This window comes from Chenopodium quinoa, unplaced genomic scaffold, assembly GCF_001683475.1.
Source record: "Chenopodium quinoa cultivar QQ74 unplaced genomic scaffold, ASM168347v1, whole genome shotgun sequence".
Taxonomy (NCBI): domain Eukaryota; kingdom Viridiplantae; phylum Streptophyta; class Magnoliopsida; order Caryophyllales; family Amaranthaceae; genus Chenopodium; species Chenopodium quinoa.
Genome location: NW_018742461.1, coordinates 348,326 through 371,651, shown reverse-complemented (window position 1 = coordinate 371,651; position 23,326 = coordinate 348,326). Strand labels below are relative to the sequence as shown.

General features: G+C 36.8%; 2 protein-coding genes across 6 annotated transcripts; both read right to left on the bottom strand.

Annotated features, from left to right (window-relative positions):
* Window positions 1-476: 476 nt before the first annotated feature.
* On the bottom strand, window positions 477-17,826 carry LOC110718489 (serine/threonine-protein kinase ATR-like). 5 transcript variants are annotated; one of them, XM_021897317.1, is made up of 19 exons: window positions 17,442-17,826; window positions 17,170-17,314; window positions 16,243-16,355; window positions 15,000-15,334; window positions 14,763-14,887; window positions 13,339-13,483; window positions 12,633-13,208; window positions 12,463-12,538; window positions 11,339-11,648; window positions 9,771-11,024; window positions 5,940-9,288; window positions 5,284-5,847; window positions 3,655-4,278; window positions 3,213-3,407; window positions 2,006-2,206; window positions 1,503-1,692; window positions 1,174-1,401; window positions 912-1,065; window positions 477-798 (listed from the first exon to the last, which is right to left on the bottom strand). In XM_021897317.1, exons 1-15 carry the CDS (start codon window positions 17,599-17,601, stop codon window positions 2,039-2,041), a joined length of 8,139 nt encoding a protein of 2,712 aa, XP_021753009.1. In that variant the 5' UTR covers window positions 17,602-17,826; the 3' UTR covers window positions 477-798; window positions 912-1,065; window positions 1,174-1,401; window positions 1,503-1,692; window positions 2,006-2,038. The 5 variants fall into 5 exon arrangements, with proteins under 5 accessions (XP_021753009.1, XP_021753012.1, XP_021753011.1 ...); XM_021897320.1 differs by lacking the exon at window positions 1,503-1,692 and having other exon boundaries at window positions 3,213-3,268; window positions 3,357-3,407; XM_021897319.1 differs by lacking the exon at window positions 1,503-1,692 and having other exon boundaries at window positions 477-808; window positions 1,174-1,411.
* A 222-nt stretch (window positions 17,827-18,048) lies between these two features.
* LOC110718488 (mechanosensitive ion channel protein 6-like) lies at window positions 18,049-22,888 on the bottom strand. Its single transcript, XM_021897315.1, has 5 exons — window positions 19,798-22,888; window positions 19,439-19,562; window positions 19,050-19,343; window positions 18,715-18,917; window positions 18,049-18,610 (listed from the first exon to the last, which is right to left on the bottom strand). Exons 1-5 carry the CDS (start codon window positions 22,215-22,217, stop codon window positions 18,295-18,297), a joined length of 3,357 nt encoding a protein of 1,118 aa, XP_021753007.1. The 5' UTR covers window positions 22,218-22,888; the 3' UTR covers window positions 18,049-18,294.
* Window positions 22,889-23,326: the final 438 nt, after the last annotated feature.

Sequence of the window (23,326 nt, the reverse complement as noted above, 5' to 3'; positions counted from 1 at the left end):
AGCTGTCAATTAAATTTGGACAAATATGTCCACAATTTATGAACAAGTATAAAACAAAAATAAAAAAAAACCATATATAACAAATACTTCCTCGGTTTCTTTTTAGTTGACACATTTCTTTAGTCACGTTTGCCAATACACAAATTCAATTATTAATATCTTTAATTACCGATAAGCAAAAATTATAAAAAGTTGATATTTTGAAATATACGAATCTAACAAGATTCCACTTAACTATATTTCTCTTCACATATAAATCACAAAATATGGTCAAAAGGAGGTGTATGAATAGTGCTAAAATCAAAACGTGTCGACTAATAAAAAACGGAAGTAGTATAAGAGAACACTCAAAACAGTATGCACAGCACAAGAAAGAAAAATGAGCAGAGGCAAACAAATGTTAATCTTGAAGAATGTATATTTGCCAATTCTGTAAATGGACAAAATGAGCAACAATCAAGGTGAAGTGTATTCTTGTGCAATGAGGATAAAATTTGAGTTATTTGAGCCATATAATATCCAAAATTTACATCATCATCATTTATAAAATTTAGAGTTTAAACTCCAGCTAATTACTTTGTCTTTTGTTTATATCTACATCATCAATGTGCAAAGTGACCCTCAACTCCTTCCGCCTCCACTGTAGCTTCTAGAGCAACTGAATGTGGCACCCAGATTTACTTGGGTGCTGTGATTTTACTATCCTAATTCTAATCCTATTCTTATGGGAGTCTCAGGGTACATTTTTTTTTTCCAAATGACTGCAACTTCTGTAGTCTGTAGCGCAGTAGCATAGTCCTGTCATATACTTCGTATAAACACAGTAAGCAGGGTTCAAAAAAGATCAATATGGAATGCTAATTTCTTGGCTGCTTTCAAGCCAAAAATTGTCAGAATTAGCATAAACTTACCTTAGTTTTTGTCCCTACAATACAACAGTCTTCAGGTATAGCATGTGATAATTGCTTGCAATAAGATATGTACAAATCATGAGGAGCTCATTGGAGTATCTGCCCAGATTAAGGGATAAATGTCGAAACTATCCTGTCCCAACTAGGGTTACACCTGCATTAGTGGTAAATTAAAGGTCAAATGTAATTTCATGAGAAGACCAATTTTGATAATATGCCCTGAGCACAGTCCTCGTTAGTGAAGGATTTTAGTAGGTTTTACCTTGATTTTAAGTAAACATGAAACGCAATGTTGCTCTGGGCCAGCAGCAGTGATAAATGAAACATGGAAACCTAAACTTTTGTGATTTCAGATTTAAGTATCCAGGACGACTTTGGAGGCACACCAAAACACGTCATATACTTTGTTGTAACTAATGATTAGAAAGATTGCATCATCTCTCAGCATGTGGTCACTCAAACCAATATCAAGCTCCATACTTGTATAAACCTGAAAATCACTAAAGATACATTACTTTGTGTCAGATAATCTACTTAAACAGTATATGATGAAGAGAAGACAGCTAATATGCTTAATCAAAGACACTTAACTAGGCATAACTGTACAGCTTTAAAAATAGTGCATTCTTTCGCAATAATGAGTCTTGCACAAAACCCATTATTTGTACTTCACCGTAACACTAACCACCAATTCATAGAATTCCAGCAGGCACAAATTTTTGTCACTATTACCCACAGCAAAATGAGTCACAGGAATTATCCAAGCAAGTTGGTAATTTTCCTGTAAAAATACACCAATCTCAAACATGAACCATACACAGTATTTTCTAAGGATACAGGCAGGCACACATAGTTGTTAATAGCATACAAGCAGAAGAATGAGGTTGGATATTTGGCACCCCACAACTCGAGAAAAGCCGGCCCGGGGGTAGTGATCAAATGTTAATGTTGCATAGCAACAGGTCATATGTTAATGTTAATGTTGCATAACAGCAGGCATATATTTGTCTGGGCATTCTAAATAGAAAGCATGAGCAATAATTATGTTCAGTGGCAGTATCATAATTAGGAGGAAAAAAATTGAGCTAAAATACCTCAAGGAGCAGTAGACTAAAGAGAAACTGAAATCAAAACCAAGGCATCCACCATATGTACATTCTCCCAAGGTTTTTGTGAGAAACTGCCTCAGCAGTCAACCGACGAGCTTGCCCCTCCACAGCTAAAGGCAAAGATGGTGCTGCTGCAACCCCAACAACAATTCCTTGCAATCTTGCTTCAATGTTACTAATAGCACGCTGCAATTAACAAACATGCAATTCAGTAAGGGTATTAGATTACATAAGTGTCTGAGTTGTCAAATTGCACTATCTCTGTATGAGATTACATAAGTGTACATTTGTCAACAGCTGTTAGTTCTTCCCTCCTTTCTCACAATAAACAATCATTAAGGAACAAATTCCTCCTTAGTCTCAATCCAACTTACCTTTCTTAGCTCTTGCATAATTAAGATGCTAACTTCTAGAAACAGCATGAATTGCAGAAGATTTTTCTATCAGATTCTCAGTAATATTTGCACCTTTGATATCGACTTGAGTTTATCCCACCCATTGATACAGTTATAGTATTACGTGAAAAACAGGTTGATTTATTGATTTGAACTAAAAGAATTCATCCTTTACGAGACCCCTTCTTTCTTTTACATACTAAGCGGCAAACTCATACTTCCAAAACTAAGCCTTTTTTAAAAATTTGTTTTGGTAAAATTAACTTTAAGAGAATGATGGGAAGGGAAAATGAAAAGCAAATGTCTGTCAGCAATATCAAGGAGAAGTGACCTTCCTGAGACAAACCACCAATTTCTTCATGTAAAAGACAATCATTTTCCTTCAAGACCAACAAACCACATATAGATGTTCAAGCCAAACCTAACTTCAATTTTGCATACTGTGCTATCAAAGAAAAGGCCAAGGAAGGAAGACACGATGGGTTATTAGCAAACTTCATCATCCTTGGGATTAGTGATTTGTCCCAACTCCCAAGGATGGCCAGAGTAAAAGGGGTATCACGGATTAATGGAGAATGATGCTTTGTATATTGAGGTAGCTATTTTGATGCATAAGGTGGCCCTGGGCAATTTCTCTCCCTTTCTAGTGTGGGCTTGTGGGGTGAGTATTTTATTGCCACAGGAGATTAGATTTTTCAATACCAATTTATTCTACACAACAGCTGAGCCAGCTTTAACACAATAACATAGTACCTGAAACAGAGGTAAGATTGAGTGTGCAGAAGAAACTATCAAACCTGGGCATGGGGATTTTGAACTTCCACTCCGCTTGATTTATGAGATTTAGTCCACTCTACAAGGGGATCATGGATAAATGTTTCAAGAACACTCATTAGGGTCTCCCTGTGAGTTCTGAGAACCGAAAGCGTAATTTCACACACCTTGAGAAAGACGCCCTCATATCCAGTGATTCCCAATCCATCAATCATATTCTGGCATTCACCGCAAAGTAGCTTAAATTAGAGCATCAACTTGTCATCGGTCATAAATCATCCATGAAATTTCAGATCAAGAAATCAAAAGGCTTAACAAGGGAGATCCTATTTTTGATACCAATTTACCAATAGATGATGAGAGTAGAGTAAAATAAAATAAGGTAGCAACAAAAGCAGTAAAGGCACAAAAGACTACGGGACATCACTTTTTTACAAACATGCAAATACCATGCACTCCACTCACCTGGGTCAATCTGAAAGGCACAAGCTCTGGTTTCTCCAACAGCAGACCTTTGTCAAATAAGCAACTAAAGTCAACATGCACACAATCCCCTGTAGTAGAATCAAAAAGGATGTTTTCTCCATGTCGATCCCCAAGGCCTACAATGTGACCAACCATGGACCACACTGCAGTAGTATGTGCATAAGCAACTCTGGCTCTGAACCAGGCAGCTGGCTCAGCAAATGTAGTTAAAAACCATTTGTGGAAAACAGGGGGAAACATTGGAAGTATTTTGGTCTTCAACATCTCATCTTCTGGCATTCTCCCTTGGGATTGATCATACAATCGCTTAATCTGAGGATTTGTCTTCTGTCTGTCAAATTTGCCACACGTTATATAGATATCCTGAAGAATGTGCCGTAGACCACGAGTGTGAGGCACCCACTCCACCATTCCACAATCCTCAGTTAAAGGAATTACGGCAAAAGTGCGAATATATAGCTTTCTTCGACGGCTTTCAGCACATTTTGACAGTAAACGATTAATCATAGCATTAAATTCCATCATACGAGCATCCTTTCGTAGATCATCTTTGGGTTTACAGAGAAACGCACGCTCAATGCCATCACTTCCAACTAGAACAACCTGCACAAGCAAACTTATTAAAAAATCTTGTATCTGATCAAATCTTTAAGAGCATTTCATTAATAAGGCTCAAAGGTTGAAATCTTATGCCAAGTGATTACCAAAAGGCTAAGCCCAAAGTAATCTATTCACGTAATGAACTCTTAAATAAGTGGTCAGATTTCAGAGTAGATAGAATAGTATTTAGGCCCTGTTCACTTCACCTTAAAAAAGTAAAAATAATTTCAGTTCAATAAAAATAATTTTAGTTCAGCAAAATAAGTTCACTTCAGTAAAAATAAGTTCAGTTTGGTAAAAATAATTTTAGTTCAGTGAAAAATTAGTAACTTTAAAGAAGAAATATAACAGAAAATCAGTAAAAATAATTTCAGTTAAGCAAAAATAATTTCAGTTCAGCAAAAATATGGTGAAGTGAACGGGGCCTTAATGGGTGATTTTAATCATTTAATTTAAACTTTTAACTTAAGGTTGTTTTGGGAATATACGGGGCATTTATAGATAGTTTTTCATTTAAAATCCTTATAATTATTACAAATAAGAATCTATTATTTCTCCAAAAAAAAAAAAAAAAAAAAAATCAAAAGCATTTCCTAATATTATAAAAATTTAAAACAAAATAAGAGAAAACATTAATCTAAACTATATTTAAACAAAATAATCTCAATTTTAAAATTGACACTAATATGGACACATAAAACCTAGGATATGCCACGAATGCTACTGTTACTGCAGCCATGACCACATTACCACAGCCATTAATTTTTTTTTTTCTACGGCCCTAATTTCACAACACACTCAAGCCACACAAAGGCACATCGAGAGACAGCAAATAGTTTGCAGAGTTTGAAATATCCAATTTTCAAGTATTTGATCACACTCGGGTCATGTTAAAATGATGGCGGAGAGATTGATGCAGCCTCACTTAATGGAAACAATATATACCATCATATTTATTAACTAAAGCAAGCACTGTCTGGAATGAAAGTGGAATGTGCAAGTACTTACTTTTTTGGGACGTTGAAGAGATGAAAGTATTTCAACTTCATCTGCTATTCCAGCTATTGTTGGAAGATCAGTAGCTGAAAAGATATTAGATGAGTCTGTCAAGGTTGACTCACAAGTAGGCAAGTTAACTGTGAGAGACTGCTGAATAGGCATTATAATTCCTAGAGGCATCATTCTCTTCAGGGAACTAAATTCAGTTAAGATATTAATTGTTCTCACTTTTGATTGGCTGGCATGAAAGCACAACCTAATCAGATGATCAATCAAACTGGTAAACTGAGAAAAAAATTCATTGCGACGGCTGTCTGGACTGGGCCCCTTGCGCGCAGCTTGCAAGATCTCTGCAGCTGCTTGTCTCCTTGAAGGAACAGCAGATTTAGAAACAGCCGCCATGAGCCATATAGCTTGCTGAGGATACTGCCGGAGAACAGAAGTAATGATGTGTTTGACCAATCGAACAATCTCTTCATTTTGGTGGCAGATTCTAGAAACTAACTGTGGCAGAACAGCCAGCCACTGATAAGTTGGCAAATCTTTCAGACAGCCTCGCATAATACTCATTACCTGTGTAATACAGTAATAGTGATGTCAAAAGAAGATTATCAAGCATTAAACAATGTTAAATGAAATTTGAGAACTCACAACCAAAATACAACCTTCCCCTGAACATTCTTTAGATCTTTATTTGATGACCCACTCTGATGATATACACTTCCAAAGTCAAACCAAAGGGTCAACAATCTTGGGAGGGCTTGGAAAAGATTCTTATGACCTCTGTGAAGGCCTTTAGCGTAAAATAAAAGTGCTTCAGGAAGATTAACCCACCAAGGCTTCTCAGCATTCGAATTATTAGAGATGATACCAGAAGCAGGTGGTATCCTTGGATTAGTATCAACATTTTCCACCTGACGTTTTCTAGCATCAACAAGAACTTCATCACAATACTTAGCAACATAGAAGTAACCTTTCTCCCACTTAGGTTGCAATTCCCTCACCCTAGAATACAGACTCATTACGTCTTCTTTCTGCTTTTGTCCAGTATAATGGATCCATCTTGAGTATAAGAGAAGGGTCTTTCCTATATTACGATTCTCATTTTGAGCTTGAGTATCACCATGCAAGGGTTGTGGATTTGGTGGAATCAAGGCAAGGCTAGTAATAGATGAAATTGCAGCAGACCCAACAACTTCTATAGGCATGTTTAAGAGAGACTGCTGCAATTCAGCAATTGCACCCTCAGACCGCTTCATGCTCCATAGAAGCTTGGCTTTTTCAATGTGGACATTAGGTGCACCAGAAGAATTCGCCTCAAGAATAGCTCGATTAGCTGTCTCATAATGACCAGCAGAGCGACAGAGCTTAGCATATTGAAGCCAGCAGTCTCCAACTTGAGCTCCCATTTTACTGGAACCAAAAACAAGTCTCCTGAAAGCTAAAAGTGGTTCCCTTGCCCAGAGAGATGGTTGTGTGAATTTTAGCCTATTCTCCCAGTTCTCTATAACTTTCAAAAACTCTGGGTGTCCAAGATGAAAAGGTTTTTCCAAGAAAGAATGGCAACCGAGTAGATCACGAAAGTTTTCTAGCTCTCTCAAAAGATGAAGTTTTACAATAAACGGATAAGCCCGTGCATATGAGTCCATGCCAGCAGCAGCTAATGGAGCAATAAGAGCTTGCTTTGATAAAGCAATTTTCTCATCAACCACAAATCGATCTTTTTGCATAATTGCCTGAAGGATTTTAGCAACATCCATGTCAAACGAAGCATTGCTGTCAGAAATGCTACAAAGTAGGCCTTCTTTATTAGCTCCATCTAGATACTCATCCATTAGGTCCCATTTTCCAAGTCTCCACGCAGCCTGCACCCCTTGCATGCACCATGTTTTCTTATATTGAGGAATTCTAGATATTAGGCCATCCACATGGGTAACCATTGTCTGAAGATGGCACATATTAAGTAAGCAATTGAGAACATCTGAATGCCTTTGAACTGAGGTAGATTCCATCTGCAACGCTTGTTCACAAGAAGTCAGGACCTCTGCCCAGTTTCCAGCCTTTTTGTTTATTAGCAGCTGATCTTGTAAACTTACTGACTTTCTTAAGCTAGCCAACCCTGATAAACCATCAGGTTCATCCATACCACTATAGATTTCCATCAGGAATGAAATGTCTTCATCCTCAAAGATGCCACTCCTCTCAGCTGCTGGGTTAAACGAGCCTGATTTTACCCGAACATGCGATTCAAAGTACATCAATGATCTAGCATAAGCCTGGCACCTGAAGGATGCCCTTGCTAGGGTCACCTTTGGAATTGCATCCAAAAGCTCAGAAACATATTTGCATTGTGCACGAAGTTTGTCCCTATCAGCTGCAGAGTTGCTAGTTGTGTTGCTTAACTTGGAAGCTTCTTTAGAGGAAACAAATGGAGAGTGGGAAAGTGCTATTTCTTGACCCACATCATCAACCCATTGTCCCATATTATCAAGCAGAGTAAACACAGCTTGGATACAAATCTCACCTTGCCCACCTCCAATTACAAGAACTGCAGCACCACTATTCTCCGAGGCAGCTGCATCAAGGACAGACAATATCTCTCCTGTAATACCGGAGCGGGCTGCCTCTGAACCATGGCAAACAACATCAAGAACTAAATAAGGTAGCAAATATGTTGCTGTTTGCATATCATGGCGCATTATTTCACGACAAGCCTTGAAAATGCTTGCACGAGATCCAGTAGCGTCCACAATCAGTTTTTTAATCCAACGAAAGATCCAATTCCTAAATGACAAAGAAGGTTGATATATAGCACCAGAAGAGGAAGATTCTGATGCATCGGAAAGTTGAAACCGAGAAATTAAGCATGGTGCAATGATCTCCTTAACATAGTCAGAAAATCGGTCCCACAACCGTTGACCCCTTTCACTCATCACTTGACAATCATTAGAGCCCTTAGACCCCAGTACGCCAACCTTCAGCATCTGCGACAAAGAGGCCACAGCATTGCATCCAGCAATTTTTAGCAGCTCCTGAATAGCAAATGCAGCAGCATCTTGGATGTTAGCATCAGGGGCAGCTCTGAATGCCCTGGCGAGGTGCTTATGGATCAGTTCAAAGATCAAATCATCATCAGAGCACTGAATTTTGAATCTTTGACATGGTGCTGCCTTTACCTTGGCAGGATCAACAGCACCTAGAGCGCCAAGACAGTCCGCACACACCATTTTTAACCTCTGCCCAACTGAAGTCCGTGATTCTTCAGAACATCCTCTCAATAAAGATGTAATCAGAGAGCTTAAAACAGTAATATCTAAACCCATTTCTGTGCCAATTGTTGCTGCGACATCCTCATTCCTAAGGTTCAGTAGTTTGCTTAGTTCACAAGCAACCATATACCTTACATTTAAGTTTTCATGATTCAGGCCATCAGCGGCATCTCGCAATTGATCCTTCAAAGTCATTGACCCTCGTGCTTCTTGTATCACTTGATTTACCTTTATTAATGCAGGAATGCTGGGCAACAGAGGAAATTCACGAATGTGCTGCTTTAATATATCCTTATTTTCACACACAAGCTCTTCTATAACATCAACAATTTTATCCAAATGCATAGAAGGCTTATCTTTTTCTTTCTCCAAAAAGGGAATTAGAGCAGAAAAAACTTGAAATATGACATGCTTGGCACTAGATGGTGACAGCATCGCCAGCTGCTTGATGAAGAAATGTAACACAGCGAGACCTTCACCACGCAGGGATTCCTTCTCAATCGCATGCATGAGAAGCACCATAAGTTTTGGTACATAGGTACTAAGGTGAGGACCCATCAATTTAATCAACAATTCTATTCTTTTAATAGCTTGCTTCTGCCAAGAGATGTCCTTTGCCTGGAGCATTTTCGTATCAATTCTTTTGAGAATGACAACAAAATAATTCTTCAAGAAGCTAGGTAGATCTTCACTTCCCGTCAAAGTTTTTGCAACTTCTTCTATCATTTGTGGTACTCTTCCCAACCTGTCAACGAATATAAGAAAGTTACACAATGAAATAAAGATGAACATGAATAATACAGGATAGTTTATATCATATTTCTGTGATATACTAAATCATGAGAAGAACTGCTTCTAGAATGAGAAGAAAAAAGGTAAGGATAATTGGCATATATGCACAATATCTTGTACTACACTAGAATTGCATGTGAAACCTCACATAAAGCAAAGTAAAATAAAAATAAAAGAAACCTGTGTTACTCGGACTCTACATTTCACCTCAAGTACTTGTATCAGATCCACAACACTCTTACATGGGTATAGACGCTATGAACATTCATTTTAGGCTGAAAACAAGTGCAGATTTCACAAAATTGTGGGGTCTGACTGAACAAGCACCGGAGACCGATACAAGTACCTGGCTCCAAGTAGCACAGATCTCAATAGCCATAGATTGGAATCATATCAAGGAGGCATCCACCAAGATTTACAAGCCAAACTACATACTTTTGGCTAATCTCTTCTGGGTCATTTCCATCCACAAAGCACACTAATTCCTCCAATAAATCAGGTAATGAAGCAGCAAATAATTGTTGCTTGTCTGATTCTATTTGCTCGTGGTAAAATTGCAAAACAGAGAGCAACTCTTTGCCATCAGATTGCTGAAGAGCATAAGCAAGTACTTTCGGTAGCCAGCGAACAATCATATTAACCATATTTGTGTCCAAGTAGTTGGCAAGCTCATGCAAAATGGCAACTGATTGTTCGTCATTCTTTTGGGCGACAACAAGCTTTGGGAGAACAACCGGAATCATTTTGAGGACCAGCTTCTTGGTTTCAATACCATGAACAGCCTCAGCAAATTCCCTCACCATTTCTGACCGGTTTACAAGCCTTAGGCAAAGATACTCAAATAACACATTTCGAATATAAGTGAACTTTGAAAGGACTAGTTCAACTCCTCCTTGAAGATGAAAGTAGCAAGACCGATCAATTAACCTTGCAGCAGTCACTCTAACAGTCAGATGGGGATTGTCAAGTTTGTCAACCAGCAAAATAAGCGAAGCTAAGAAAAGCTGACAGTTTATATCCACTGCCATCATAATCTCAGCAGCTGACTCCAATAAAGTTTCAACAATTTGGGGGTCTTCAGTTGTTGCAAGTGCTTTTACTATTTTATCAAAAAACATCTGTCTTTTACTTGCGTTTGGCATCTCCATCTCTGGAAACAGACAAATTAAAATATTATTATCCAGAAAGAACCTGAGCTGAGAGCAGAATGCTTCCCTCAAAGACCTCTTTTTATGGAGGAGCAGGAATTCAATACATTTAATCCATTGGGCTCTTGTTTCTAGAAGAACTTTTCTCTCTGCATGCATGATGATTCGGTGAAATATTGCTACACAGGAAACTTGGACCTCTTCTGAAGACTCATCAAAAAGAAAGTTGAAGAACAATGAATGTATGTAGCTAAAGTCACACAAAGCAGTGTCCTTTATGCATATATTATCTGGGACATGCATGACAAATGAATTCCGAGCATCAGCATGAACAACCTTTTTATCACACTTTGCACACCAAAATCCTTGAAATAAAGAATCCAGCATCAGATTGTGCTTTTCATCGCTATGAAAGGAAATTTTGCAACCATGTGCGCTTCTACCATCAGAATTGTGACAAAATTCTGTCAGGCATGACAAATAGCCTAAAGAAAAAGGAATTACTTTTCTGACATTCTCATGCACCTCTTTCCCAAGATACCTACAAATTGAGAATCAAATAGCAAACAGTAGCAATATTAGCATTTCCTTAAATATAAGGTCTACAAGCTGACTCAATTGTTGCTACAATCCACAGTGGACAGTAGGACACTTTTTATTAGTGACATCAGTATGCTTTGTTCGAGTATAGGTAGCATATGTTATATGAAGAGTGAATTTAAAAAATAATAATAATAATAATAATAATAAATTTAAAAAAAAAAAAAAAAAGAAGATAAAAGGCAATCATCTGTGCCTGTAAGAGACAACATCCAGTTTCAGATCATATGCAAGGACAAAACATTCTTCACTTACTTGAGCCATGTTAAAATAGACGAGAGTGCACAAAAATCAGATGACATGACAATAATTGGCATAGCCATGACAGCTTCCATCCTGACTTCTTCCACTGCATCATGAAGTCCCAAATTCAAAACATCAAGTTGAAGTTCTAACTTGGGACCAATCAGAGACAAGATTTGAATGGAAAGGCATTTAGTTCTCCATGGCTGATGGGTTTTGACGACCTCGAGATAATGAGTCCATGGAAGCTTGAGCACAGAAAATATAAGATCCATGTTACCACTGTCACTGCAAAAGTGTTTCACATTTCCAGGAAAGGGACCTAAATATAAAGTTACCAAAACATCACAAGTCAAGAAAATATTGTTAATAGCAAACTGAATTTAGAGTGACAAATTCGAGGAAACATAATGCAAAAGACTACTTGGAAAAAGCACCTGTATGTTTCATTTAGATGTCACGGGACAATAAATGACTAACATTACAGCAAACCTACGGCCAACTTCACAAACAAGGATCCAAAAAGAGCAATGATTATCAGTTCTTACGAGAATATTGAGTAAACAATTGATGTATCTACATTACCTAACCATGGGCTGAAGAGGTAAGTGTTATATATCATAGAATCATAGATAGATCAGAAAGTATGTATGTATAGCAAAACCCAAATTATTATAAATAAATAAATAAAAGATTCAGCCTAGCAATGCATACAGAACATGCATGAGATTGACACGAGATTAAATGTCCAAGTGCAGGTTGAAATCTTATTTAACAAAAGCAAACAGCTTTAATTATTATCATCATTTATTACTTAATATTCTAACAGGAAGAGCATACTCTTGAATTTCCTCCACAAAGATAATACTTCCTCGGTTCTTTTTTTACTTGACCTACTTTGACTTTTACACTATTCAAATCCCCTCCATTGACTGTCTTTTGTGAGTTATATGTAAGGAAAAACATATTTATGCGGGATCTTTTTAGAATCCCGTCTCTATTAATACTATCATAATATCTAATTTGTACTCATTGAGAATTAAAGCTATTGATGGTTAAAGTTATGCGTTGGCGAGCATGATAAATGAAACAGGTAAAGTAAAAAAAAGAACGAAAGAAGTACATTTTTTTCTTACTTGGCAATAACAATGTTTTGTGTAATGCTTCAAAATAGCTTGACAAGTCAAATCGGATAGAGTTCTCTTGATTTGCCTGCATGAGAGACATTGTATCAGACTCGGGAATAATGATACCAAGAGGTAGCAACCAATGGTGAGACAAGACCTAACTTCATCCTACTTCATACCTGCTGGAAAATCCATGGGATCCACAAATATATCAGCTCAAAAATTCTTGCTGATGTATTGGTGTTTGGGTATTTGCAGAAGACCATACAAAACATGCTAAGAGTTGCTAGAGCAAGTTCATCTCTGGTAGACTTTGTAAGAAGACCTAAAGGTTTCAGAGATTCAACAGCTGAAAGAAGTGATGTACACATATCAGAAGCGTATTCTCTGTTTGTCTCCAAATTAAGCTGAAAACACCCATCCTCTCTCTTCCCAACAAAATCAGATGTGACCTCTTCTCCATTTGTCTTCTGGCGCTTTAACTTTGAAGTTCCTAAATCCTCTGCTGGTCTTTTACAATCTACTCTGAACCTATCTGATCTATTGTCACATGCTGCTAAATGACGACTCGTAGTATCACTAATGGTGCCTCCCCCAACCCTATCAGGACCAAGAATAGAAATAGCCACCTCAAAGCAATCTTGAAGCATTAAGCAAATAGTTGAGGAACAGATCATATTTAGTAGAGATTTTGGCTTCCAGACACGAGGATGACAAATTCTACAGACTCGGATATACGCACTACACAGGGCAGCCTGTCAAGCAACATACAAACAATATTTTTCAAACCAAGAGGCCGTGTACGAGTCAAAATATCTTCCAATTTGTCTTGTAAGGAAAAAGGAAAAAGGCGATAAATTAGGAGAAAAGATGGTTAATCTTGACCTGTAACTCGGAACTTTTTGTTTTTGGAAGAGAGTTAAAGAACACAATAACTAATTCAGCAGCTGTTGATCTAACAATGTCAGCAGGACATCTGGAATGCAGAACATCAAGACAGCTACCTATAGTGGAGTCAAAAGCCATGTTTCTGCAAGGAAAAACAACATATTTTCTAAGGCAAAAGAAAAAGAAACATTTGATATGCTTATATCAGAATAGAAGTCCATTTAAGAATGATATGTTATTTGTTAAAGGTAATTTTGGGCTCTAGGATATTGCATTTTTGCATCAGGTATATAAAGAACGACCATTACCAGGAAAGAGGCACATACACAAATGAGACTTAAGTGGGTAATAGGTGATGGCACCTATGTTACTCAGACAAGGATTAAGTGTCAACTCGGATATGGGTGTCCAAGTGTTGGACTCTGCCATTTTGTATTAAAAGTCAAATTTTTAGTTAAAAATGAAGTATCCAAGTGTCGTGTACACGACCCGCGATTTTTGAGGTAAATCAAGGTGTTAAAGTAACATAGGGTGAAGGTGACATTTGCACAAATATATGTCCCCTTGTTTCTCAAGTATTCTTTTATCCTCAACAGCAAATCTCAAGTACTGAGGCATTTGATCCTTCACATCAACCGAACTGTCATAAATACAAGCAGAATAAATATTTTGTATCCACAAACCATCAAATATTCCAAGTAGAATGGTGCATTTTCTATCTGTGCTTTACATGAACAAGAAATAAAATATTTTAAATTTATCTTCTACCATAAATCCTGACTTTACACCTGACTCCTTTGATACTGATACTTACAAAAAGTACTTTGACGGAAAGGAACTCTGGAATTTTCTGGGAGACTAGGAGAGTAGTCAACCATCTATAATATGAAAAAAGTCATAGGAACAGGTGTATTCAAGGGAAAATAGGTCAAGGCAAGTAGTGTAGATATTTTTAGTATTTGAACAATAAAGAAACTATATCATATTCTGAGATTTAGCCGTATGTTGCGAGAAATCCACTGACATCCTGGCCTGGACTGGTCGGTCAGTGGCTGCTAGGTTTGTTTCATTAGTAACGAAACATCAAAGAAGAACAGAAATTTCAGATAATTAATATATTGGCATAAGATTCAATCATACTGACTGTGTCTATTATGGTATTACCTTTACACATCCTAATCAATCATGAAAGAACTTCCTATATGAAAACAGGTCCGGAAGGCTCTTTTTTTCATAAGTAAAGGAATTCAAAGGAGCAACACCTAAATTAACAAAGAGCAAAAACTTTACAGGATTCCACAAGGAAACAATTAAAATAAGACAAAACTTCAAAACTGATGCCCACTTCTACAAATATTTTGACACATCAATCTTAAGGAAGCTAGAAACTTAATTTTCCAACTTCATGCTAAAAATCATACCTGAACACAGGAAGGTTTCCATCAGCTTCGCTTAATATGATTATTATGGAAAAAATTAGTTTCTCATATGGAACAATCTCATAGTTCATCGCCATTCCAGCAATCCGAGCGAAATCAAAACATGCCTACCATAAAACATGATAAATAGCCATACTAGAATGAGACCATGAATAGAAGAAACCAATTTCAAGAAAGGGAAAAGTGAACAAATGTCAAATAGAAGAAGGTGCCACCAACCATATGCAAATCAGCATCTTCATAGCTTAACATGGAGCACACAGCCAAAATAAAAGAAGAGGTCACAAGTCCTTCCACATAAAGAGTTCCCTCAGTCAAGCATTTACTTAGGAGCCAAATGATCCAAGTAGAAAATAATGTCCACCTCTCCTTTAACGTGAGATCAACTAAAATACCATACCCATCGCCAGGCTTGTTACATTCTGGGAGATCACCGAGTAATGCTCCACCATTATAAATTTCGGTAAATGACTTTGAAAAGCATTTAAGAGACACTTGAGCAGATTCTGTAATGCTTGAGTTGCGGTAGTGTAGTGATCCTACATACCCAAGATCTGTACCATAAGAAACCTAATTTAGAAAATGAAAGAGACTTGTAAAATTGGCATGAATAGCATCTACAATATAGTTTTCTTCCGATGCCTTGAATATGTTAGCATTTGGGGAACATAACTAGTACCCACAACTTCAATAAACTTGTACTAATTCACAATATAAGCCTATATGTATTGGATGGGAAGGGTAATTTAAGCAGAAGAAAAGTTCCTAAACATATTCAGAAAGAAGCAACAGAAAAGCAGCATATACCCATAAAGTGCTCCCTCTATCCATTTTTTGTTCTTCCTTTTCGACCACTCCTTTATTTTTTTTTATTTTTTTTATCTTTCTGTGTTCCTACTATTCTGCTTAGGTTACAATATCTCCCCTCTTTCCCAAAACCCCACAATATAAAACCCACTTAAACCTACTAACCCCAACAACTTCTTAACTTGCTTAGAGTTGGAGATAGACAGATGCCAGCCTGGTTTGACTTGGACGTGTATCCAATATGACTAGTGAGGAAGAATCAAAAGAGGAAACCTAGGGTCTTGGAATAAAGGCACAATTAACAGTTTACAATTAGTTTAACCTTGGCAAACCACATTCCAGATATGTCATTAATGAAATGATTTGCATGCTTCTGTTCTCTATAATCAATGTTAGACAAGTTAAAGTAAAGAGTAAAGACTTACGCTCCCATACTCATTCTTAATACTAGGACACATTGCATTCCAACACAGGATAAAATAAAATCTTTGAAACCCAACGATCAAATTGAGGCCCATGGTACAGATGTCCAACTTTCAAATTCTGCAAATCAGTAACCACTGATTTCCTTTTTGGCATGCAATAATCCATGCTAAACTAAAGAAAGAGTAAAATAATCATCAAACAAAAAAAAAGAATCGCACTATCTATATACCTTCTATTAATAACATGGCATCCAGGAAAAACTGACGATAAGAATCTTGATCCCCACTTCGAAGCAATGCTAGAAGAGAGCCAATGGTTTCAAGAATCACTCCATGTCGGTCCCTGTGTAGTTCTTATTAATTCTCCAACAAGAGAGCAATGAACAAATGACAGTATGACACCCCAAAGGCACTAGGCACTAGCCTAGGGTAAAGGGATTTTTTTTAAAAAAAAAATTCAAAATAGCTCCTTATCTAGTTTCCTTCATGGAGAAATATGGATCTACACCACAGCAAAACAGTATGGAAATGAACAAGAAAACTTTTGCTTCGTAATACTAGAGATTGACATGTCCATTTACTCAAAGACAAAAAAAAAACCAGCATCCTTTTTGACATTATGCTCATATTTACCAATATCATCCAAACAGCAACTAACATTCCAAAATTGTCCCACATTGGTTATGTAAGTATAAATAACAAGGCACGCCTGAGACCTGAGGTCCATTGGACACCATACACATAGATGCATTACTGGGGAATTACCACAAAAATTGAAGGCATCTCCACTCGCATTAAAATATTTTTTTAGTCAGTATTATAAAAGTATCATCCCTCATAAAATTCATAATTTATACAGTTATAACTCATCAAATGATAAAAAGTTAAACACCAAGCCTCAATTAAACAATACATAACCCTATTTTTTCAGCATTCGCAACGAATTCCTTGACTTACAGCTCACAAATCAATCAAATTCATCAACACATTGAAAAAAATGTCAGAAATATTTAGAGACCTAATTTAGAAGCTTACAATACACAACGTCCAACGTACAAGCTTTTAGTACTTCATATAAGTCAAAATATCCAAAAATAGCATTCAAAATATTGAATTCAAGCAACTTATAAAATAAAAGAAACTGAAATTTTCGGTACCGGAAAGTCGGCTCAGCAAAGAACGGCAAGAGGCGGCCAATAACCGGCAAAATTGCATTCGATTTTCCGTGGTAGAAAACGCCAGGAAAATTCTTGGCGGTATGATTTAACAACTTTAATACTGCAATTACTTCTCTCTCATTTGCTGCACCAAAAAATCAAAAAAAAATTCATCAAATTGATGCTTTATTTCTGGTAATATTCAAAAATCTAGGTCAAATTGATGCTTAATTTCTGGTAAAATTCGATTTTACAGGAGAGAGAAAGTGAACCTGAAGGAGAAGCGATGACGTAGGCGTTGAGGAGATTAGGGAGAACGGAGCGAAATCTGGTTTCCAAAGCGACGTCGTCTCGTTTGCTGTTGGTAGGTGTTGAAGATGAAGCTGCGAATCTTTCTCGGAGTTCGTGTACCAAGCTTGAGATGCTTGCCATGGCGTCGCTTTTTCTCTCTCTTCTGTAGCTCTAGTGTCAGAGACACTGGTGAAGACGAAGAAGAACAATTTTCTTTTTAATCATTTTTTTCCCTCTTTGATTCGAATGTGTGTCGCGCTCTGTGTTTTTCCCTCTTCTTAATTCAATAAAGAATTAAAGAATAAAAAGTACTACTCACTTTGTTTTGTAATGGGGTGCACGGCATATATGTCAAACTAGATACTCTAACTTGTATTGATTAAATAATTAAAATAAAAATTAATACAGAGTAGAAAGTCAAAGTGATGAAAGTCAAAATTATTAAAATATGCATTGTAGAAAGTCAAAGTGATGCACTTAAAAAAAAAAAATGCGTAATGTAAGAATGTGGATGTGGATGTCAAGTAGATTAATTGGTTAAAATTTTAAAGGTGGTATCCAAGATCTGATATTGAATCCACCCTAAATAAATGGTTCCATATTGTATAAGACTATAAATAAAATGAAAACCAAGAGTATATGCACTAATAATCTAGTATAAACCATGAAAAGAAGTATACAAGAAAGGAAAGGCAAAATTAAATAAAAATTGTTACAAGTTATACAAGAAGACAAAGGATTAAAGAGATTACAACAAGAGATTTCGCATTTAATCATCAATCGTTTCCTAAGAAGATAGCACAAAATTATGCCCCATTAATATTATGATGATCTTCAATGATGAGCAACCTCCTTAGCTCCTTCAGCAATAAAAGGATCGGCACCCATGTTAGAGGGAGGGAAGAACACAGGCGGCATGGAATTAACATTAACATTCATCGGATAAACACGGTACTCAATATCCAATTCTCTGAAGATCTTTACACATTCTTCTATCAATTGTGCGCGTCTTACCCATCTTTCTCCCATGTCTTGATGGTTCATTCTATGTGTCACCCATATTGCTATCCTCAACATGTATAGATTTTCGGCGTCTTTCACAACTATCATTGGGTCTGGATACCAATGTTCCTTCTTGTTCACGATATAACTGCACAAAAAATTACAAGAATTAGCTTACTTGTATGTTATAAGGTAGATTATATAAACTACAAAAACAAATTTAGTTTAACTTCAATAACAGATTTTATTTACCTAGTTATTCTTTGCCTAATAAGTGCAACTTTCTCTGGAGGAGTAGCAACATGAAGGCAAAATTCAACAGCATCTCCCATATCAGGGCTACGATAATAGTTATGAATGGGCTTCGATATAAGAATGTAGTTCGGATATATGATCTTCTGGTTGTCGTACCTTAAGAAAACTGTAGTTAAAATGTTCATCTCTTCCACAACCATCTACAAGAGGAAATCGAAGTTAATAACAAAAAAAAAAAAAAAAAAAAAAAAAAAAAAAAAAAAAAAGTGGAATATATGGTAAACAACTAGACATGAAAATTAAGCAAATTTATATAGTTATAGTCTTTATACCTGAACTCCATCGATCTCACAACGATCACCAACATCGAAGGGGTGTATAACAAACAAGAAGATGATGGACTCGAAGACATTCTTACAAGTGTTACCAAAAACAAAAGCCACAACAACAAGCTGAGAGCTTAGGAATAAGATGGACTTTGATGGTATGATGTTAAGCGCGATTACAGCAATCAGAATTATGATTATGCTGACTAAAACATCCACCATCTTGTGTAGCTTGTTAACAGCTGTTTTCGTGTCACTAAGAGTTAAAGCCAGTGCTCTTCGTTCACGAAATGCATTAACCTGTGAAGAAGATTGTAAGGAGATATGATGAAATTTTACTGTCACATAACCTTAAGCAATTAATAAGAAGGGGTTTTATTAGTGAGTGTTCATACCACCCAATTCTTCAATGCCGACTTGCTTATTCTTCCAGCTTCAGAAGCTCCTTCAAAAAGACTCATTGTTTTATATGCCTCATCTTCTTGCATAAATCGCATAAGGTCGCTCAAATAAATGTACCTGACATTAACATATACCTCAAAAACTTCAGGTCGGTTCAATACAAGGTAGATTTAACTAACTAAACTAAGCTACTGTACATTGATGTGATCTACATCAAGGTACTATTTAGTTCGTGATTTTGTTAAAGTGGGAACTAATTAATAAAAGAAACAAGTAATGAGGAACCAATTAATGTAGAGAAAATGTAAAGAACACAAGAAATTTTTAGCAACTTCTTATATATGGTACTTACCTAGACCTTGGTCTAGCAACATTGCGGAATATTTTCTTTGCTGCGGCTTTAGCCTCAACCTCGCTCCTAATTTGTGTCGTGGACTCGTCTTCATGAGTCGTATTAGTATTCTCTATACGTTCATCTAATGTAGTCAAAAATCCATGTCTTACAATTCTTATCAATCGTTTCATATTCCAAGCAGAGACATTTTTTTGGTTTAGCCTATGCAACCGATCAATTGGTATTCCTTCGTCATGATACTTCTTACCAATTGGCCCTGAAAGGCCTACACTTTGTCTCACGGGACTCTTGATGGGTTGTGACACGGTCCCTGTCCCGAGAGTCTTACTGTTCTGGCTATATAGATGCTGCAAACCCACGGTTGCACTCTTACTTCTTTCGAGAACAGAGGTTTTAAGATCAAGGGGAATATTGATCCCTGCATTTTGTAGCATCTGTACCTCGGCCATTGCCCTCTCCTCTTCTTCTCGAGCACTTCTTAAGTCGAACAAAGGAGGGGCTGAAAGTGTCTCGATCACAAATTGATTGAACAATGACTCTTGAATCCTATCAAAGAACGCGTTCACATGGAACGTCGATGCACAAACCTTAACCATTAAGGTCTTTAACAGCCATAGAACAGCACCCCCTTCACCTATGACCAAGAGTTTTGTGACAATCTTCAGAGGCTCACTCGTAGCCTGAGTCGCAACTTTATTGTCGAAAATGCAATGCCAAGTTAAGATAAGAAGTCCTAACCAGATAACATTTTGGACCGCCTTCTTCAAACCATATACAAAGTACAAAACCCGCTTTCTAAGCAAGAAATTCCTCTCAATAAAGAACACAAGAACTTTAATCACCCAACCCGAAACCAACCTCCCGGAAATGAGCGAAAGCCCAAAAACTTCCCATTTCCACAACTTTAGCTTCCATATAGATTTATGCCTTAAAACAGGAATAACAAGGCTACAAACTAAAGAACCTATCAAAATAACAAGACTTACCCATTCAAGAATAAGTAAGGTACTAATTTGTCCTCTTTTGTACTCCTCAGGCAGGTCATCCTCCAAGAAAGGATCCTCCTCCTCCTCATCACCCATCGACGATTTCCCAAGCAAGCCCGACTTATTATTATTGTTATTGTTGTGGTTGTTGCTGTTGCTGTTGTTGTTCAAGATTTGGCCCGACTTTGGTATAACCCCTGACGTGGACCTTTGATCAAATGGAGTAGGAGGAGGATCCATAAGCCTAGACCTGGTCTTAGCTATGGAAACCGTACTACTCATCTTCCTCGACGAAGAATTAGATGTACACCGTATAACCTCATTCAAATCATCCCCTCTATCATGATTACTACTACTATTAGCATTGTTCATCATCTCCCTCTCCTTTAAGTTAGCGTTGTTAGAATTATTATTCGAATTTTTAGATCTCCTCCTATGAACACTCACCCCACCACCCCCCACAACTCTTGTTGTTGACCCAAATTCTTCATCATATACATCATGATGATGATTATTCCCATGATCACCCGCCTTCGAGGAGGAGGCATCATCATCATTGTCATCGTCATCATCATCAACCTCAGATGAAGATTGCCTAATCATATTCGGGTGGTTGTACGGATTAAACGACTCTTGAAACGAAACACGTGTCTCCCTCGACGCAGCATCCATGTTATTATTGCTACTAATACTATTGCTACGGGTGTTCAACATTTGGGTTAACTTATTTCCATTACCATTAGCAATTTCCGGACTTTGAATATCGCTTCGATAACTCAAACTCTGCCTCGATAAACAATCAGGAGGCAAAGGTGGCAAACCTTGTAATACTTGTCGTCGAATACTATGATTATCATGATGTGAATTCATATATTGTTGTTGCTGTTGTTGTTGCAGTTGTTGTTGCTGTTGTTGTTGTTGTTGGCGTCTTAGATGATCATCTTCCATGTCTACCTCGTCTATGTCGATATCTACCGACAATTCTCCGGACATGTTATGTCGTCGTTGTAGGCCTTGTAGCTCTTGTTCTTGCTCCAAGAACTTGCCTATCAATGAATCCGACGGCGACAACGTGGGGTCCTCCGCTGCTTGTCTGAAGGAAAATTCTGCCATGTTGGAAAAGGGAGGACGTCCAATTTTATTCTCTTCACCTTTCTTATGATACAACGAGGTAATATTACCATTATTAAAAGTAGTATTGCTTTGTATTATGTCGTCTGAGGACTCGACTTTTACGATGACTTGGTGGTCACCTGGAGGGGTAGAGGTCATAGGATGATGGCCTGAAGCATCATCGTATTCGTCGTGGCGGTGATGAGGGAGGATGGGGTGATGTTCACCAATGGAGGGTGAAGAAGAAGAAGAGAAGATGTTTTGACAGCTATGGCGTTTGAAAGGAAAGGATATTGATTTTCTTAAGGAAAACTCCATTTTTAGAAAACAAATTCTATACCTATAATTACAACAAAATACAAGTGGGTTAAAATTTCAAAGGACAGGTAAGATAGATTGTGTTTGCTAAATATGGGGAAAATATAGTTGAAATTAAAAAAAATCAAGACTTTAGGAATTTAGGAGTTTTTATTTTTGTATTTGGGATGTATGTAATATAATTTGTGGTTGGGGAAATGTGGTTGTAGGCTGATTTTATGTTTATGTATAGAAATGCATGAGATTCTTAAGTTTTCTGGGTAATAAGAAAGGGAATTAAGAGGTAATCTAAGAGATGTGTATATATATTAATAGTTTAATTACTTTGTTGTACCAATACTTATTTTGAATTTTAACATAATAAGAATTAGCTGTATAATTTGCACCAAAAAAAGAAGAGATTAACAGTAAATGAATAAATTACTGAGTTTTCCAAAAAAAAAAAAAAAAAAAAAAAAACTGAAGAACCAAGTCAACCAGCTAGATAGCTGGCATTGGTAATTTGAAACTGATTCCAAAATTAACGCTTGTCCCATTGTTATTTCACACCTTTTTTTTTTTTTTTTTTTAGAACATTATTGCTATTTCACACTTCTTATTTCTTAATACCCTCTAAAACTAAAACAGTAATGAAAATTAAAACTACCGTGTTTTTTTGTGTTAAATGTACTTACCAGACTTACTACATAGAGGTTATTATAATCTCGTCTTTAATCATTCATTAAAAAAATCATGAGTCTAAATGTCTATACCTTGAAAAAGAAAGTAAATCAAAATCTACACGTGAAGTAATTGAAATGAGCAATTTCTATATTAATCCTTTTAATGACCAAATCAAGTTCTTTGTTTTTCCGTGTTACATTGACATATGATTATAGGTAGACACTTTACAGCTTGACCAACGATACTAGACGCAAAAGCAGAGCTCCATATGTTGAATGAATTGAATATAACTAGGTATTGTATTTGAATTACTAGACGCAAAAACAGTAATTTTAAGGTTTTGTATTTGAATTACTAGTATAACTTAACGTGAGAAGAAGGATGTAGGGCTAAAAGCACAGTGTGCATGTGAAGGAGAGAGGAAATAGTTGGCGGGCTGAGTATGA

Coding starts and splice junctions, on each gene's coding strand:
- LOC110718489 (XM_021897317.1), bottom strand. CDS start 17,601: ATGGCAAGCATCTCAAGCTTGGTACACGAACTCCGAGAAAGATTCGCA. Junction 9,289..9,770: donor CCAGAAGAGATTAGCCAAAA/GTATGTAGTTTG, acceptor ATTCGTTGACAG/GTTGGGAAGAGTACCACAAA. Junction 5,848..5,939: donor TAAAGAATGTTCAGGGGAAG/GTTGTATTTTGG, acceptor TGTATTACACAG/GTAATGAGTATTATGCGAGG.
- LOC110718488 (XM_021897315.1), bottom strand. CDS start 22,217: ATGGAGTTTTCCTTAAGAAAATCAATATCCTTTCCTTTCAAACGCCAT. Junction 19,563..19,797: donor GTTGCTAGACCAAGGTCTAG/GTAAGTACCATA, acceptor TGTTAATGTCAG/GTACATTTATTTGAGCGACC. Junction 18,611..18,714: donor ATTAGGCAAAGAATAACTAG/GTAAATAAAATC, acceptor TTTTTTGTGCAG/TTATATCGTGAACAAGAAGG.